The sequence below is a fragment of the Helobdella robusta genome (genome assembly GCF_000326865.2).
Source record: "Helobdella robusta unplaced genomic scaffold HELROscaffold_14, whole genome shotgun sequence".
Classification (NCBI taxonomy): Eukaryota; Metazoa; Annelida; class Clitellata; order Rhynchobdellida; family Glossiphoniidae; genus Helobdella; species Helobdella robusta.
Window position 1 is genome coordinate 4,096,536 of NW_008703782.1, and position 18,777 is coordinate 4,115,312.

General features: G+C 29.2%; 2 protein-coding genes across 2 annotated transcripts; one reads left to right on the top strand and one right to left on the bottom strand.

Annotated features, from left to right (window-relative positions):
* Positions 1–81: 81 nt before the first annotated feature.
* Positions 82–8,224, bottom strand: HELRODRAFT_190726 (hypothetical protein). The gene is made up of 10 exons (XM_009014913.1): positions 7,622–8,224; positions 7,163–7,264; positions 4,630–4,770; positions 4,375–4,460; positions 3,237–3,333; positions 2,965–3,084; positions 2,261–2,406; positions 1,833–1,975; positions 534–719; positions 82–437 (listed from the first exon to the last, which is right to left on the bottom strand). Exons 1-10 carry the CDS (start codon positions 7,824–7,826, stop codon positions 200–202), a joined length of 1,464 nt encoding a protein of 487 aa, XP_009013161.1. The 5' UTR covers positions 7,827–8,224; the 3' UTR covers positions 82–199.
* Positions 8,225–9,130: 906 nt separating this feature from the next.
* On the top strand, positions 9,131–14,093 carry HELRODRAFT_110043 (hypothetical protein). Its single transcript, XM_009014914.1, has 5 exons — positions 9,131–9,259; positions 10,043–10,215; positions 12,506–12,612; positions 13,062–13,149; positions 13,529–14,093. Exons 2-5 carry the CDS (start codon positions 10,061–10,063, stop codon positions 13,698–13,700), a joined length of 522 nt encoding a protein of 173 aa, XP_009013162.1. The 5' UTR covers positions 9,131–9,259; positions 10,043–10,060; the 3' UTR covers positions 13,701–14,093.
* The last annotated feature ends 4,684 nt before the right edge of the window (positions 14,094–18,777 follow it).

An 18,777-nucleotide genomic window follows, 5' to 3' on the forward strand; every position in this document is an offset into this window, starting at 1 on the left:
TGGAATACACAACATTTGTAGTGAAATTTCAAGTGATCACTGCAAAACAAGAAACAACTCATGTTTTTAAAGGTAACTGCATTTATACAGACAAAATATATTTCACATATACAAATAAATGAAACAGTGTAATATGAAAATGAATAAATAGAAACAAAATACTAAACTAAGACTGTGTTGTACAAAATCTACACTAATGCTAAACTAATATTCTCAATCCAGCCATGATAGCAGCACTAACTCCTCCACAAATAGGCAGGGTAACTAGCCATGCCAAGACAATATTTCTGAATATTGACCAGTCCACATTCTCACGAGCTCTATACCTCCCAACAAAAACAACGGAGCCAACTTTGCAATGTGTCGTGCTAATTGGCAAGCCTATGTTTGAAGCTACTAATACTGTCAATGCTGATCCAATTTCTATGCAGAAGCCACTGTCAACATCATTACATGAATTAAGTAACTTGTATCACTTTAATAAAGAACTAAAATAAGTTAGTGACAATAAAAATAAAGTTAGTTAAAATTACCTGGAAGGTGTGACTTTTGCAAGATCTTCTCCTATTGTCTTAATGACTTTTCTCCCTAGAACTACTAATCCAACAGAAATACCAAAGCCACCGTACAGCAATATAAGTATGGGAGTGGAGGTTTCTTGTGAAATGTATCCAGTTGTGCCAATCAACCAGAGGGAAACAAGTGGGCCAATAGAATTGCTACATAAAATTTTAATTTCAAAATTATGCTTTCAGCCACCTTAATTTGAATTTGTCAAACTTAGAATCATGTCTCAATAAAACGGTTTTAGCCATAATAATATTTGAAAGGTTTGTATAAAAAATATTGCCTAAACACAAATTTCAAATTTGATAAGTCTTATTTCTGTGTTTAATTTACAAAATAGTAACATTTTATTAAATTAAGAAAATATAAATTTAATATCAAACAGTAAGCGGGTCCATTCTGGAAAACATTCAAATATTTTAATTTTTATACAATTATAATGATATTGCTGCAAAAGTTGTGGCAAGTTTTTACAAAAAGAGAAAATGCTGCTTAATATTTTTTCGACTGTTTTTCAAAAAAAAAAAATGTTTAAAACAAATTTAAATGTTATAAATTTAAAAGTTATGTGTTAGCTTCTAAATTTTAATCACGCTATTACGATTAAATCTTTAAGATTAAGCTATTGTTCGTGCCTTAACCTTAACATGCCTTAATATTTTGGTCACATTGAATAATGCCGTATCAAAAACCACAGATAAACAAAAAAAGATAAACTTGTAGGCAAAAACACATTAAAACAATTCAAGTATTGTTAGTGGTTTAGATAATTTTTGAAAATAAATATTTCAGTTTGAAACCATGTCTAGCTAGACTTTTTTGACATCATTTTTGTGGTGAACATGACAGCTTGCATGTAAGATATTTGAATAGTTGGCTCAAAGCGTTAAAAAAAGTTAATGATAAAAAGTTTATACGGACAAAGGTTTATTACACTTCCAAAGTTCAGAGGAATCAACAACACACAAACAACGTATCTGAATACGACGCATGACACACGCAATGCACGTAATAGGTGGAGATCCTTTTGTCATATTTGAGCCCGGTTACTGCGTAACAGTAACTAAAGTATAAGGACATCACACCGCCCGACAATGTTCAAGCAAGTTTGATACAAGTAACAAAACAATAGAAAATATTGGAAGATATGTTATTTAAAAAACTACATAACTTATTTAATTTCATGTAACGATACTCAAATTGATTGATGTGAGTCAAAATGTAACGATACTCAAATTGATTGATGTGAGTCAAACGTAGCGTACCTGACATCATTGCCTCCATGAGCAAATGATCCAAATATAGCGGTCAGAATCTGAAGAAAGGAGAACAACCTAGCAGCTTCTGGAGCGTCGGTCACCGTTGATCTGCCCTGTCTCAAATGGGTTGGCGTCGACGAAGTATCACTCTGAATAGTCAAAATTAATAAATAAACCCATTGTTTTTTAATTTGAAATACAATTAATGCAATTTAAGACTGACAAAACTTTTATGTAACTAAGTAAACAGGTGATAAAACAAAAGACTAGGAAGAGAACACAGTAATTCAATAGAATAAATGTTATGACAATTAAATAAAAGGAGATTATCGTTACAATAATAACAATGAGTATTAAAAAAGATGGCATCAGAAGAATGAACAAAAGTAAGAAAATAAAAATAAAATCACTTGAAGAAAATTTAACTGGCTAACCTGTTCTGTATTTTCATCGAACTTGTGGTGTTTTTTGATTGATTCTTTTGGCATTTTGATGGAGGTTGTGTTGGTGGATCCCCCAGTTTCTTCTGAGTCATTCATGTTGAGCAAGGTGGACACCACTGAAACTCTCGATACTTCCTCTAATAAAAAATGAGAACAAATCTTATAAATATAGTCGGACCTCCTTGTAGCGAGATTCTATACAATGAAAATCTTTATATTACGATTTATTAAATGTCCCTTGAAATTTACATGTAAAACTGTTTCTATAGAACGAAAATAACTTCTCTAAAACGAACAAAATTCACAAAAGTTTAAAGAAATATAATATACTCCTTTAATAGCTTAGACCCATATTTAGTTTTTCTTGTTCTAATAATTTTCGTGAACTCTACTTCGATTAATTTCAATGGAATCAGAATCATTGTTGCATGGAACAAAAATAAATTTCATTTAAAAATTTTTTTTAATTATATCACGTATTACTTTCTGTTATCAAAATAAATGGTAAGGATGTTGTTTTTTACCTTTTAGGCGATATAGAATTTTTTCCTGAATAAATTGTATACAACGAATTTTTTCTTGAAACCATCAAATTCATTATACTGGGGTTCGACTGTACTTACAAAATGTAAATTTTTTATCGTTCAGCGGCACGACATAAAAAATCAATCAAACATTCCAACATTGAAGTGCACCTTGTATTTTTTTCCTTTGCCATGGAACAATGAAGAAGTAGATAATGATACCTCCGATCGTGCCGGCCCCAAAGCTTATGATGAATGTGCCCCATAAGGGAATCAAATTGAACCTCAACACTGTGAATTATTGTAATGGCTTCACTGTTAATATACCATACAAAATACATATCAAGCAAACAATTGATAAATTGTTGAAATTTATGTTGCATTTATTTATTATTTTCATTTAAACCGGGTCTAATTGTACTATGTGATAGAAGATTACAAACTTTCTGGTCCCTCATAAAATACGGAAAATATGTTGACGACTATAGTCATGGCATAGAAGATTGGTAGGAATCTCAAGCCAGGCTCCAATGGTTGATGCTGTCACCGTTGGAAAATAAATTCAAATGAATATTATTTTTATGATGAAAATATTTTAAAATTATAAAAACAAAAATTTGTGCATATTATCGATATGTATCGTCAGTATAATTTTACTCTCGTTTGGAAGTCAAGGATAATAATACCAAAAAGATAAATCTGCAGCATTTAATATTATAAAATTATTATAATGGTTTCAGTTATGATAAATTATTCTCATGGAACCATTACCAAAAATTTAAATTGAAAGCTAGTTAAATTTTCAAATCAGATCTGTGTTGTTTGTAATAGAAAAAAAGTATAGATGATAACACTAAATTTTTTGTTCGCGGCTGTGATATGATCAAATATTGAAGAACAAACTATTAATTGCCTTAGTTATTCTAAATCATCCAATTTCAAAGATTCATCTATACCGTGAACCATTTTTGTTAGTTTTCATCGGACTCTTTACAGTGTCTTTTATTTCCACAGCAATGTTTTTATGCACTACAGCCAACATCATTTGCAAAAAGTTTCAATGTCTTCCTAAATCTTTTCACCCCAAGCCTAATCTTATTTCTACACAAGCATTGTTGGTCGACATTCTCTCCACTTTTCTTACTTTAACATTTGTCCCATAAAAACGAGTGTTCAATTCAACAATAAGGCAGCAGTTTATTGGTACTTTCTCTCTCTTCGGAGCACATAACAACTTCACTACAACTTCATGATGCAAACTAAAATCTTATAAAAAAAAAATTAAAAAAGGTGAACGACACAAAGAGGACAAGATGAATAACATTATTATTATTATTATAGCCCTTCAGCTTTTTAATGAATCATAGCTTAATAAGCATAAATTATTCCAAGTGTTGATGCAAATGTAAGAGTTTAAATAACTTCAAGTCAGTTAATAGTGATGTGAACATTTATTCAACGCAGTGAGCTCGTCAGAAGTTTTTCAAAATGAATTCATGGTGAGCAAATTTTAGTGCAATATCACAATTATCATTCTTACCTGTTACATCTCAGAAACTTGAAAATAAAATTGTTCAGTACCTTACTGAGGATGAATTTCTTGCAAGTCCAAAACAACATGATGCTTACAATACCGGCAAGGATTGGTGAGATGAACCAGGATGTAACTGTTTAAAAAATTTATCAGAAGGTTTTATTAGAAGATAATTTTAAATTCATTGATAAAGGGTTGCCACTATTTAAAACTCTTTATAATGATCAATTATGTGCATTTATTAGCTGAAATTCTGCATCAGCACACAGACAAAAAATGATAATGAAGGAATAAGAACATACTGATTGTGGCAAGTTTGACCCAGTGAATGCCATTAGAACCATGAATTACTAATGCAAATCCAACGGTTGAGCCGACGATGCTGTGTGTAGCTGACACTGGCAACCTCAGCAACGTTGCTGCTATCAACCACACGCATGAACCTGCATGAACAACATCCAAACTCGTTCATTGGACAGTTCAAAAAACACGATGCTCATGGAAATTCTTAAGCAAATCATGGCGGAAATATTAATATTCCATAACGGCAAGAAACGAAAACGTTTCCAGTGGATATGGATATACAAAATTAATGGACTGAGTGATATCTTGAAATTATAAGAGCCTGTTTCCCGCTTGAAGTGCACTCAAACTTCATCTGTACTTTCACCACATAACTATGGTGAAAGTACAGATTTCCCAATTTCTCATTCCCCAAACTATAAATTTAAAAAATGTACACAAAAATTAAAAAAATGAACTTTTACGAGTGATTCATTTGTCATTGTAAAAGATTAGATATAACATTGAACAAGTTAATTATTAAGAATTCAAATCATTAAACACAAGCATGTTCACACAGGCAATAATCTATTGTTAATCTAATATTGAAATTTCAACATTTTACAGTCAAGTTCACTCATGATTTTACTAACAATGCTAAAAATAGATTTCATGTAAAAACACATTGAATAACAAATATTTTTTATTAATGGTACAAAATGAAAAAGTTGAAATACATAAGACAAGCAAATACACACCTTGTAATAAAAACATAGCTAACATGAACTGCAGGGTCAATATGTACAATAACATTCATGTCAATTGAAAAATGTGAATTTATTTAATTTATGTATAAATGATGAAATTAAATTACACCCACAAAAAAAGACATTTTTTCCAAACAGTGTGTAACCATTAAAAACCCATAAATGTGAAGGCTGTTTCGTATCTTCAGTTTTGTTTTATTTGTCACATAACTAAACTTAAATCGAGGAAAACAAAAAAAATAGTAATATAGTAGCAGATGGAAATTGTTATGATGATGATTAAATGTGGAAAAATTAATCGAATAACTTACATTAATATGGACAATATAAATAAATTGAAAAAATAAAATCATATTTGAATAAAAAAAGTCTATAAAAACATCAAATTATTAATGATACATTTAATGTGAGTAAAGATAAATATAAACAAATTAAAAACTTATCCCTATAAAACTCAAAATAATAAAAAGACCTACTCAATTGAATTAGACATAAAAATGCCATTTAAACCAGAAATTACAAATTTAATATAAACTTAGAATAACAATGACCATGAGCTACTATTATTATTCATCTTTCGTTTTTACGCTTCATGAAATGAACTTGTTTAAAAAAAATTATGAATAAAAAAATATTGTTGAAAAAATAAAAACATATGCCGGGCACCTCTCATGCAGTAAATGGGTTCGAATGCGAGAAGATCCCAGCCTATGTGTGTGATGCATTGATTCATGCACTGTGCGTTTGCTGATGATACCTTTGAAAGATTTTTATATGAAAAGTAAAAATATTAAAATATTGCAAACATGTTAGAAATAAAGGTTAAAGGTTACTCTCTCTCTTTTGCGATTGCATCAGAGGTTTCAACGGCAAACACACACATCCACCACGCATCATACACATTGCAAATGATAGGTGGAGATCTTTTTGTATTCGAACCCAATCACTGCAGCAGCAAGACCAGGCGCCCTTAACCATTGAGCCATCACGCCAAATAACATTTATATGTATGTACTTACTTAATAAATATATGCCCATGCAACTCTCTTTGCAATTAAATTACTACTGCTATTGTTATCATGAAAATTATTAATGATAACATTGCCAGTTAGCAATATTAAAATAATTATTACAATTATTACGAATACCATTATGGCATTATATTGTTATGATATCTTTATTTGTTTTAATTATTATTTTCCCAACCTCAATAGTGAAAACTAAGAAATAGATTTAGTTGATTTAATTAATATATATGCATGCTTATGGAACAGAAAATCTTAATATAATTTTATACAATAAGTTTTAATAATAATAATAATAACAATGTTGAAAATTCAAGTCTCATTGAAATAAAAAAAAAAATTCATACATAAATAATTAAATACTGTATAAATTCAAACTACAAAAACCTATTATAAATTAAGAAAAATACAGATGTTTTGATTTATAGAGAAAATTATGAGAAATAATAAACTAATTATATTATAGTTATACTGTTATGAAATACAAAACACTATCAAGCACATCAATTCAGAAATCTTAAAATTATATTCAAAATAAATAAATAGTCAAACAAATGAATAAGTAAACAAATAAATAAACAAATAGAAGAATAAACAATTTAATAAGCACAATAAATAAATAAACTGATTTATAAATTAATATATAAGAAACAGACAAATGAATAAGTCAAACAAATAAATAAACAAATAGAAGAATAAACAATTTAGTAAGCACAATAAATAAATAAACTGATTTATAAATTATTATATAAGAAACAGACCAGATAGTGAAGCCACATTTCCTAACATGAGAAGTTTTGTGTTATTCTGGTAGGGGGTCAAATCTATTATTCCTTTTCTAATGGTGTCAGAAACTTTTGCACCTTTTATAGAAAAAAAGTGTTGTCGTTAAATTATTAACCATTTGTTAAAATATTTCATACAATTTTTGTATTAATTATTAATATATGTAACTTATAACATGCTTATGAATTGTCATTATTATAAATATATGAAAAGAAGCTTAGAATGAAATAAATATTTATTGAAGCTTAATTTTTTTCAAAATTGATTCACTAAGTTTTTTTACACTATTAAGAAAGAGCAAGACTAAACATAATTACACATTGTACTACAAGACAAATTACTGAAAATAAAAAATATAGTAAATAAAACTATTAAATAATTATAACATATATATAATAATTTTTATTAATTAAAAATATTTGAAGTTAACTAACCTAGCAGGACAGCACCAAGTGTTTCAAATATACTAGCCAGTATGAATGCCTGTCTGAGTGTTAACACCTTTGAGCCGACGGAGGTACCAAACGAATTTGCAACATCATTGGCACCGATACCAAATGCCAACAAAAATGCTATGAAAAAGCCAACCACAATCATCCATATTTGATCTTGAGGAACTGTGACATTGATGAACTCCATACTAATTATATTTTCAGCACCAAAATATGTTAGGAAGAGAACTGTTTGATTGGAATTTAAATGTAGAAAGATGCCATGAAAATAAAGTTTTCTTCTCACATCAAAATTTTAACTTTGAACAAAGAAAACTGAAAAACGTTGACATAGCAGACCATACGCACAATTGTCTTTTCGTAAATGACTATTATAACGCGGGAAACAATACAAAAAGAAGATATAAATATCAATAAGAAACCATGAGACACTTGTGCAAGAGCAAGAGGTGTGCAGACTGCAATAAGCAAACACAAACAGTGAAAAATATTTACAACGTTTTTAACTACAATGCTTTCACAAACAGTCCGCTGCAGAAAGAATTAACGTGCTCGAAGAAAACATTTGAAAATATGAACTCCAGAACTGAAGGATGGAAAGAACGCGAAGAGGACAACAACACGAGACGAGAACACTTCTTCACTCATGATTTCTTACTGTTTATCTTTTAAAAGTTAACCAACTCAACAGTATTTTCAAATGAGGGATGCCTCTGTTGATATTTAATCTGATACAATTATAACGATATAATTATATAAAATTATGACCTGATATAATTATATAATATACATTTTTCTTTATTATTATTTATAAATATATAAAGCGCGGTCAACGTTCCTGTTTATGGTTCAATTTCTACGCTAAAATAAAATTGCCAAACATTTAGAATTAGGTGATACTATGGTATTTTACCCGTAAATGACCTTGATGTTTTCATATCATATTTTGTCCTTATCAATGCGTCATTATCATTTAATATAAAAAAAATATACATACATTTATATATATATATATAACAAGTATATATAACAAGTATATATATATATACTGTTCTATCAAGTGTCGTCTTATTTTTTGTTTCTTTTGAACTTTTTTTCTTCACGATATATTTTTTATTATAAATTGTTTTGCAACACTATATATTAGGTTTTCTTAGCAATATACTCATTATTATTATCAGGAACGAGCTGAGCGATGAAATTTTCTCTGTTGATTCAATCAACAATTTTAAAATCAAGCTAGGAGAGTTAGGATACTAAAACATTTGTTTTGTAGTGGTTCTTACACTGATGCTACTTTACTGGACCACTTTAAACTTTGTTATTATTATTATAGTTAATGTTTTTATGTTTTTATTATTTATCTATTTATTATTAATTTTATTATAGTTGATGTTATTATTAATTTTGTTGTTAAGCATATTATCTGGTATTCTTCGAAATTTGTGACTATTTTTTTATACTTTGTTTTAAAAGTTAATTTAAGTCATCTATTATCGTCGTTTGTGTATCTCCAATCGGATCTCTGTTGCTCGTCCGGTCAACAATAATGATTAATTAATTGTGATGATGATTGTGATTGTTTGCTGACCAATTCTTTCTAACAGTGACTTTAAATAGGTTTCCTGTTTTTAAGTTGTTATTTTCATTTGTTATATAAAAATTATAAATTTTTACAAGTTAATTTACCTTTTACATTTTACTTTTACGTTTACCAGTACCTTAACCTTCTATATAAAAATAAATTTTTTATTATAAAATAAATTAAATCAAAATAAATAAATAACTTTTCCCGCTTGGTGTCTTCTGGCTTAAATGTACTGTACAACATGTACTACACATATAAATATAAACTAAAGTTTATATAAAATTATAATATAAAGTATAAACAAACAGATTATTAATTAATTAATTAATTTTTAAAATTCACAGTTTCATTTTGTCTTAACAAAATTTAGACAATATAGATATAGAGGTTGCCCACACATTGAATTGATTTTTACAAAATATTATAAAATATAATAGTAATTATAATAAAAATAAAATAAGTAATAATTTAATATAATTTATTTATTTTCTTAAAAAAGTTGAACATTACAGTGTTTCTGTGTTTCTCTTTTTTTAACTTAGTAGAGAGAAAACAAAGTCTACAAATATTTTGCATTTAATTTTTTGTCCTACACAGTAAAACTACCTTACCTAATTTTAGTTTACCAATTTTTTATCTGTTTTAGAAATTTTAATTGATTTGTTCAAGTCCATACAAAAAAAAAACACAAAAATTATATGTAAATTAAACATAAACTGTTCCAGTCTTTTGTTTTGTTTAAAAAAAGATATTTTTAAGAAATTTGAAGTACTGCTTATTACTTTGATATTAAAAAAAACAAATTATTGTTACAGATCAACAAACCTTGCAAAATGCCTTTTATGCATAGTCGAGGTGCTGTTGCTCGAACAATTGAGTATTTGAGAAAGGGAGAAATCTTCCTGGAACCACACATAAAAATTATCATGTTTGCATTCAACTATGACCAGAAGACCAAGTCATCTCCACCGAGACACACTGGCTTATAGTTCGTTTTTTTTAAATATTTTTACCAACCAGTTTTCTTATTCATTGATTTTTTGACTGCTACTGCAAGGGAAATGTAGTATACCGCTATTGTTACTTAAATGAGAAAGTAAGGATGAAACCTATGTTGCTACTTTTTGTCAAGCTATTATATGAAAAGTGTTGTAGAAATTTTTTTCTTTGAATCCATTTAGATTGGAATCTTTCTTCTATTTTATCATTAGCGCATTAAAGATGAAATTGATCGTCTAAAATATTTCTAATTTCACAACCAAAAATATTATTACTTATATGATTTTGATATTCTAAGTTGAAATTTTTATGTTTTGTACATAAAGAAGAAACAGTTTTCAACATTCAAGCTTATTTGTTCAAATTAGAGATAAGCATGGGAAGGGGAATTGGTAATGCCTAATTTTCTGGAATGGGAATAAGCGTTTGGGAAAAACAACATGTACGTGCAAAAATTTAAGAAAAATAAATTTAATCAAAATGTCAGTTATCTATGCAACTCAACATGTGACCATGTGCGCTAGCAAAGAAGACAACTGTTATGTGCAAACAGTGGAGCTATGAAAAAAACATATCTCTATAGACGACAAAGATTGGGGCCACAAAGATCTGGGGGTAAATTAATGCAGAGTAAATTGCGGACGATTTAGGAATTGTACTGCTTGTGATAAGCCAGAAAAAGGTCATCAACTCTGGGCAGCAACAAATAGTCTCTGGGTTCCTATTCATAGACTACCCTTAGGCCATTTATCTATGAAATATGATCACTTGAATATTTGACAATCGTTAAATACGCAATGTACAGTACAAGCATTTTATTTTAATGCTGTTTATATAATTTCAACTTAAAAACATCTTTATTATCAAAGCTGTTGATTTAACGGGGTGTAAGCATTATGTATGTTCAGGTTACTTCCGTCACTTCCATATATTGATAGTAGTGATAATGATGATAATAAATGATAACAATGTAACGGTATTGTCATTATAATATCACAAAACTAAATAACAGGAAAATGCAATGCTTCATGCAGTTTTGTAAACATTTTTTATGTTAGCGTGATAATAAATAAAAATCTAAAAAATTAGTTTGTTAAACATTTTATACATTTTATAATTTAGTCTCTTCATCAAAAGTGAAAAATTAAGTGATGTACATTTTAACCTTGACATATTTCGTGCCTCCTCTTTGTTCGATGTTAAATTCATGAGATTCATCAATGTTAATTGATGCCATTTTCCCACAAGCTAGACTGGATGAATCATCGCCAAACCAGTCCTTGATGCAGCGCAAATGAAAGTTGTGACGGCATTTCATTTTAATCACAAAAGATTTTCTTCAAAATGTTTATGACGGCAATGGCATTCGCTGTTCTGGAACATTCCTTCAAAATATAGCCGCTCGTACTTGCGATAAATCGAAACTAGCGGATAATATAAATGACATTACTTAACTTCGATTTTGTTATGCATGCAGTGGCAAGTTAATGTTCTAAGCTGGTGACTATATTTGAATGAATAAGGCCTGTCCTGCACCTCTCTTAGTATGCTGTACTACTGGTTGTCGGTGAGTGCACGGTACTTATTCTACCAACTAGCGCCCTCTTTAACATCCTGAAATTCTTCTAATAAAAAGAAGGACTTTCATGCTAATAATATGCTAATAATAACGGTTTTATTTTAGCTTTAGAAGAAATGCCGTTCCAACATCGCTACCGCTCAGTGAATGTAGCGGCGTTACAGCTATCAATACTGAAAAAGTAGCGGCGCTACAGCTATCGCCGCCACCGCTACTCCGCTATTAACAACCCTGGCAATAGATGAAATATTCCAGTTTTTTTAGCAATTTTTTTTTCATTTTTGTTGGGGTTATATTATAAACTGTAATAATTCTTTGAGAAAATAGTATTCACGCCATTTAACTCTATCAAAAGATATCACTTAGGATTAGCAAAAATTGATTTCCAGATAATATTAATAACTAGATAAAAATAAAAGTACCACATTTAAATGGTACAGCTGCTCGTAGATGCGTAGACCTACTGTTGTATATTCTAGCTCGTCATATTTTAGCTTGACAAATTTTGAATTTAATCAAAATACATACATTCTTTTTTTCTGATTTTTCAAATATATTATTAAATGTAACCTTCTCATCTCAGTGAACTTGGTGATGTTCATGTGTTGCTTTGTTGTGCATGATTTATCGATACCTATTTATAAACGATTTATTAAAGTTTGCCAATAATTGCTAAAATTATTTTACTTTGAAATCCTAGTAACTTCATATACTGGCACTTACCTCAATTACAATTCAAAAACCCTGATGTCCAGATGATCACTCTCAATAAAATAACACCTCTTCCATGGATCAAGACATATTATGGTTAGACGGCGTTTGTTTGTTTGTTCAGCTTTTTTTTTATCTGTTGTCTATAACCTGTTGAAGTTTTAAAAATTAACTTTTGAATAATGGTTAACTGAGTCTATTGGTGTCACTATGTTCATCTACATGCTATGACAACGTTATTTAAGACAGAAAATGCCAAGATCAAATACAGACAATAATTCTGGTAACATATTTTGTTTGATAAAATTTCAAAATGTGACAATAGACAATTTTAACTTGTAGACTGTTGTGGAGTATGGAGAAATAAGCCAGGTCATCCAGTGATTGGTTACTGTTATAAAAACCTCATCTGTTAAATATATTAATTGTTGTGTTGTCCCCGCTGGGTCTCTGGACGCTAAACGAAGATTGATTGTTGTCCCCGCTAAATTATTATAAACTTATAATTGAATAACAGTAAAATGTTCGTTATAATAAATTTGAAGAAAATGACAGTTCATTGCTGATCGATTGTGATGGCAGATCGAGGGAAGATATATATAATCACGTTAAAAGAGTTCTTGGCATGAAACAGTAAGTGTGTGACAAATTTAAATTATATTATATTACTACCATCATCATATTTACTTGTTCAAACGTTTGCACGCATTTCTACATTCTCATTCAAATCTACGAAAAGCTATTTCCTGTTTCTGGTCAGCAATCAATGATTTTAAGGCCATCCTTCAAACATGTGTTTATATATATATATATATATATATATATATATATATATATATATATATATATATATATATAGATATATATTGAGTGTCTCTTGTGTTTATGTGTTTTAACTGCTTTAGTTGATTTCTATAAATGAAACTACTTTTTAAAGTTGAACTTTTGCTCACTTATTAAATTTCTACAAAAATTCATTTTATTAAAATGAATGTCTCGCCACACCATACAGAAAAGATATAGCATCGGAAGAGATAGAGAAAGAGATAGAGAGAAACAGGAGAGTTGCATGTTTCGGAGAAGAAAGTGACAGGCACTGCATTTGCGAGTTGCCTGGACAGGTTCCATGCCCAGGGTGGCAACCCCTTCCTAAAGAACTCACAGGGATAAGAAAAAATGATTGATGAGTGAGGATTCATTCGTCCTGTTGCAATTTTACTTTAACTCCGTTCTGTTGTATAATGATAGTTCAAGTTATGTTTGACTGTATGCAGCTCATGTTTGACGGCCTAAACTTGTTTACTCAGTCGATAGTTTTGTTATTGAACAATCACGAACATCACGATGTTACGAATTTGAATCAGGTTGCGTGTAGATTTAATTTTGCTTATTTTTTGTATTTTTAATTGTCTATAGGTATTTTTAAAACTAACAACCCAACCATTTTTAATTTAAACAATAAAATATTGTTGATTACATAACATTAATCAATGAATTATATTATATGTTGGTAGGTTTCTTTGTGTGACATGAGCTGTTGGTGTACAATCTGTAATAAAATATCGAAACCATGTTCACTTCTTGATTGTAAACTCGCATCATTCTCACATGATTACCTATAAACTGTTTACAGCGGTTTGAAAGTTGTAAACTTGTATTTGAAATAAAGAAATGAATCATCGAAAAATAAAATGAGAGAAATACTGAAAATTTTAATAAAAACGAATAATTTGGTGACATCAAAAAGAATTTCATAAAGGAATGTTCTAATAATATTAACTAATTTATTCTCGCCACAACATTGCGAGATTTATTTGCATAAACGTAATGAATGTAAAAACAAACGAAGGTTCTTTCCTAATTCAAACTATTAACTCGAAAAACTTACAAAGGTATGAAAACTGTATATAGCGTGTTACAAGGATCAATAAATTTTTTACACCAAATAAAAATAAAAAATTGTTAATGCTGAAAATAATACAAACAACATGCCTGTTAACCAAAATGTTCTATTTTTTCATAAACGCAAAAAACAAATTCAAAAATTGTTAATAATTTAATGAAATTTCTACAAATTGTTGACGTATTAACGTGTAAACGACGCCAAAGCGTATCGATCTTTATAATATATTCAACGTTTGCCTTCAAAATAACTCCTTAATCGTTGAATGATTTTTTGTTGAAGTCGCATTACGAGCACTTGACTGACATGCATAGAAATCGTACGCACAAACGCCTTATGTAAATTTACAGAAAGAAGAAAGATGTAGTAAAGACTAAGTAGTTTGAATGAACTATAATGTGCAATTGAAGGATGGATGGTTTGGAGTCTGGACAGAAAAACCTCGCTAGGTCGATTGATAAGAGACATGAACACAACCTTCAAACGCTTACAAATTAAGATAGACGATACCGCGAAAATTAAAGGGGCATTTATAGATCGGTCGGATGATGGAGTAATTAAAAGATAAAAACTACTTAATGTGAAAAACAAGGATGGTAGAGAAAGGCGGATGAAAAAGTTCTGAAAATTAGTTGAATAAATACTGACAAAAACAGGTAAAACACAAATGAACCAGTATTGTACTGCCTGTTTAATTGGAGATATACGCTACAGGTTGTAAAGTTGGATGGACATACACAGGCAACGCACGTACACGCAACACATTATTTCACTATTATTTATACATACATATATATTTATTTAAAGCGTTTATATTTGAAACATGGAAGTACCATGAACTACGGTTTAACCCAGTTTTAAAAGCATAATATTGTACATTATTAGATAGTTGTCTATTAAAGAATATAACTTTTGTAAATGAAATATTAAACTCTTACAAAGTTGCCTCTATGCCCAACAAATTTTTTTGTCAAAAATAAAAAAAATTATTTAAAAACCGAAATAAAAAGAATACTTGAACTGGCATAATTTCAAAAAAATTAACTGGCTAAGAATGAAAGAAGGGCAACATGAAGAAATGAATTAAAATCCGCAACGATGAATAATAATAACAATAATAATAACAAAATTAATAATTTCAATTTTTAATCAATGTTTTTTCGTTATTTGGATAAAGAAACCTTCGTAATGTAATTTTTTAAAGAATATTCCATTCATCAATCATTCATCCAGTAATTTAAGAAACAATCGAATGATTTACTCATCCGACGAACATGCACTCAGACTCGTATGGAATGTACAGACATGAATCACAAACAATGTACTACTACTACATGGCATCTACACTAGTTCCCAAATGGATGAATAAATAAACAAATGCATTAATGATCTAATAAATTAACATAAAATTAATAAATTAATCTAAGAATTAAATGTTAGTTAATAAAAAAATAAAATTGATAATGAGACATACCTTCCCTTCTTAAATCACTGAAATTTAAGTAGATTACTTGATTGACCAAAGAAGAGTAACCAATTAAACATATTATGCCTTGTTTAATACAAACATACAATGTCCCTTATGCTAATCGGTTTGTTGTTAGTTAAGTCACACATCATCTTGTAGCGATGAGGTGCTCATAAATTTTTTATTTTAGTAATATCATTAACATGCAGGGAATTAAATGATTAGAAAATAAATAGGTCTAAAAATCCAATAAGCCGAAAAGAAATTGTTTGTGGTGGAAAATTAATGAAACATCGCCGGCATAATCCAGCCAGGTAAAAGTTATAATGATTAGTTAAAAAAATTAGCTGGAGTGGTGATGATAGGGTCAAGGAAAATAAAAATGAATCTGCTCATCAAACTCAATGTCACCTTTTTCTGAAATATGTGAAAACTCAAATCGAACATGATAACAATGATCAACGGCCATCGTATTATATAAAAATTAAAATAAAGACAACTAGGTGAATAATATAAGAAATAACATTCGAACATTCTTTCCACCAATTGTACCATTTGTACAAGTTTTTACGTGGTAGTAATTTTTTTGTAAGACCCAAATTGGACTCCATAAATCAAATTCTCAAAAAGTGAAAATTTGAGAAAGTCGAAACTTTAAAAGTTGATTGCTTGCTCAATGAGATTGAATAACTGTACATGTTACCTACTATATCGAAACATTATCTGTAAAACTATGTAAATTAAGCAACATTATGTAACATTATTACCCCGTGGTTTCATGCTTTCAACAAATATGAACGAACGAAAAAAATAAATTAGATAAACCAGTGAACGGAAAGAAAATTCAATTCATAAATAGATGGGAAATCAGTTGAAAATAGCGGATATGATAAATAAATGATAAATAACAGACTGACTAGCGAATGGCCAATCGCAAAGTTATAGATTTAGGCATATATATATATATAATATATATATATATATATATATATATATATATATATATATATATATATATATATATATAGACACACATGTACATATCTATATATTATATATGAACAACGTTACAAACCATAGTATGATTGTATGTTGTATATACACGATAAATATAGGGGTAGGTATATATACATGATTTAAGTGTATTAGTATGTATGTATACAACATAACAACATACGTATCTACTGGCCTAACAAAGGAAGCTATTTCTGTTGAAAAAATCTTTTTTGATAAGATAGGACAGGACCTTTCTCGCAAAATGTACATCCAAAATATACAGATAGTGGATCGGTGCATTGTAATTATTTACTTATCGTTAAAGCTGATCACAGTTGCTGTATTCATTTCAAATGGCATGTATATATATATATATATATATATATATATATATATATATATATATATATATATATATATATATATATATATTATATATATATATATTTGTTCATTCACTCTCAATTCAAATTAAAAATTTTAAATAATTTAAATTTGGTAAAATTTTCTCTTAATAAATAAATAAATAACTATAAGTGAATGATAAATAAGACCTAGAATCGTGGATGAAAATAAATCGCAATAAATATTGTTCGTACAAGAACTAATAATCACTCTCGTAATGAATAAATAAGAAATTAATTAACATAAATAATAATTATATAAATTAATAAATAAATAAATAATTGATCGTATAAATAATACAAAATACTTACTGAAGCCCTAACTAGATTTTCAAGTGGCACAAACACAAGCACGGAGACAGAACAACACAATGCAACAACACAATACAACACAACACAACACAATAGAACAGTACAACAACACAAGACATTAATAAGCAAAAATCCATGGTTTAAAATCTATCCGGATTCAATTTAACTAGGGATCGTTACTTGAACAAATGTTAACTTGGATATGAATTAGAAATAATCAAGTTTTCTTGTTTTCACGTGCAAATGTTATTAAAATTAAGTTTTAACTGAACATGTCGTAAATCTGTGAGCATGTAACCAACCATTGAAGATTGTTGAGCACCAAAGTATGTGGAAGTTGAATCTAAGTAAGCCCTCATAACTACTAGTGTGCAGTGCGTAATGATTTGGTGAATGAAGTGTTATGGTACGTTGGATATCCTCAACCCAATGATATGTTGAAATGTTGTGCAGGTGCAGGTGTGAGTATGTGTATGTGTATCTGAGTGTGTCTGTGTGTCTGTGAGTGAGTGTATATGTGAATTCGTGCATGTGTGCAAGCAGTGTGCACTTGTGCGTGTTACAGCGCCATCGTATGTGAGTAAATAATTTATGATATGAATAAAAACGTTACAATAACTGGATAGATAACCCAATACCGCAAAGTCATTAATGAGTTAAATTTATGCAATCGACACTAAAAATTGAAAGTAAAATTTAATAAATTAAAATAAATTGCAGTAACAAATAGTAGAAAATAAATTATTGATAAGTGATGAAGAAACTCCATTAGGCGTACCAAATCATATACAAAAAATATTCAGAATCTTAACGTTATAAAAACTGTTACGAAAATGAAGTAACTAACTAAATAGAGTCAATAGAAGATACCGTAACGTTACTGTGATAAGCTTGTGTGTGTGTGCGTGCGTGCGTGCGTGCGTGTGTGCGTGTGTGCGTGCGTGTGTGATAATAATAACGATGACAATAGTTTAGTAATTAAGAGACCAATGACTCCCTACAAAACTTGGTGACACTTAAAGATGATAATCGCTAATGGTCGTCACCATCGTCGTAATCATCAAACAAACAGGTGGACGACAATAAATTAAGTTCTATAAAAAAATACAAATTGGTTTACATTGTACATTGGACTCTATACACACATGCACAGACACACACAGACACACACACACACA

Coding starts and splice junctions, on each gene's coding strand:
- HELRODRAFT_190726 (XM_009014913.1), bottom strand. CDS start 7,826: ATGGAGTTCATCAATGTCACAGTTCCTCAAGATCAAATATGGATGATT. Junction 4,461..4,629: donor GGTCAAACTTGCCACAATCA/GTATGTTCTTAT, acceptor TTTTTTAAACAG/TTACATCCTGGTTCATCTCA. Junction 3,085..3,236: donor ATTTTATGAGGGACCAGAAA/GTTTGTAATCTT, acceptor AATAATTCACAG/TGTTGAGGTTCAATTTGATT.
- HELRODRAFT_110043 (XM_009014914.1), top strand. CDS start 10,061: ATGCCTTTTATGCATAGTCGAGGTGCTGTTGCTCGAACAATTGAGTAT. Junction 10,216..12,505: donor CCGAGACACACTGGCTTATA/GTTCGTTTTTTT, acceptor TTGAAATCCTAG/TAACTTCATATACTGGCACT. Junction 13,150..13,528: donor AGAGTTCTTGGCATGAAACA/GTAAGTGTGTGA, acceptor CACACCATACAG/AAAAGATATAGCATCGGAAG.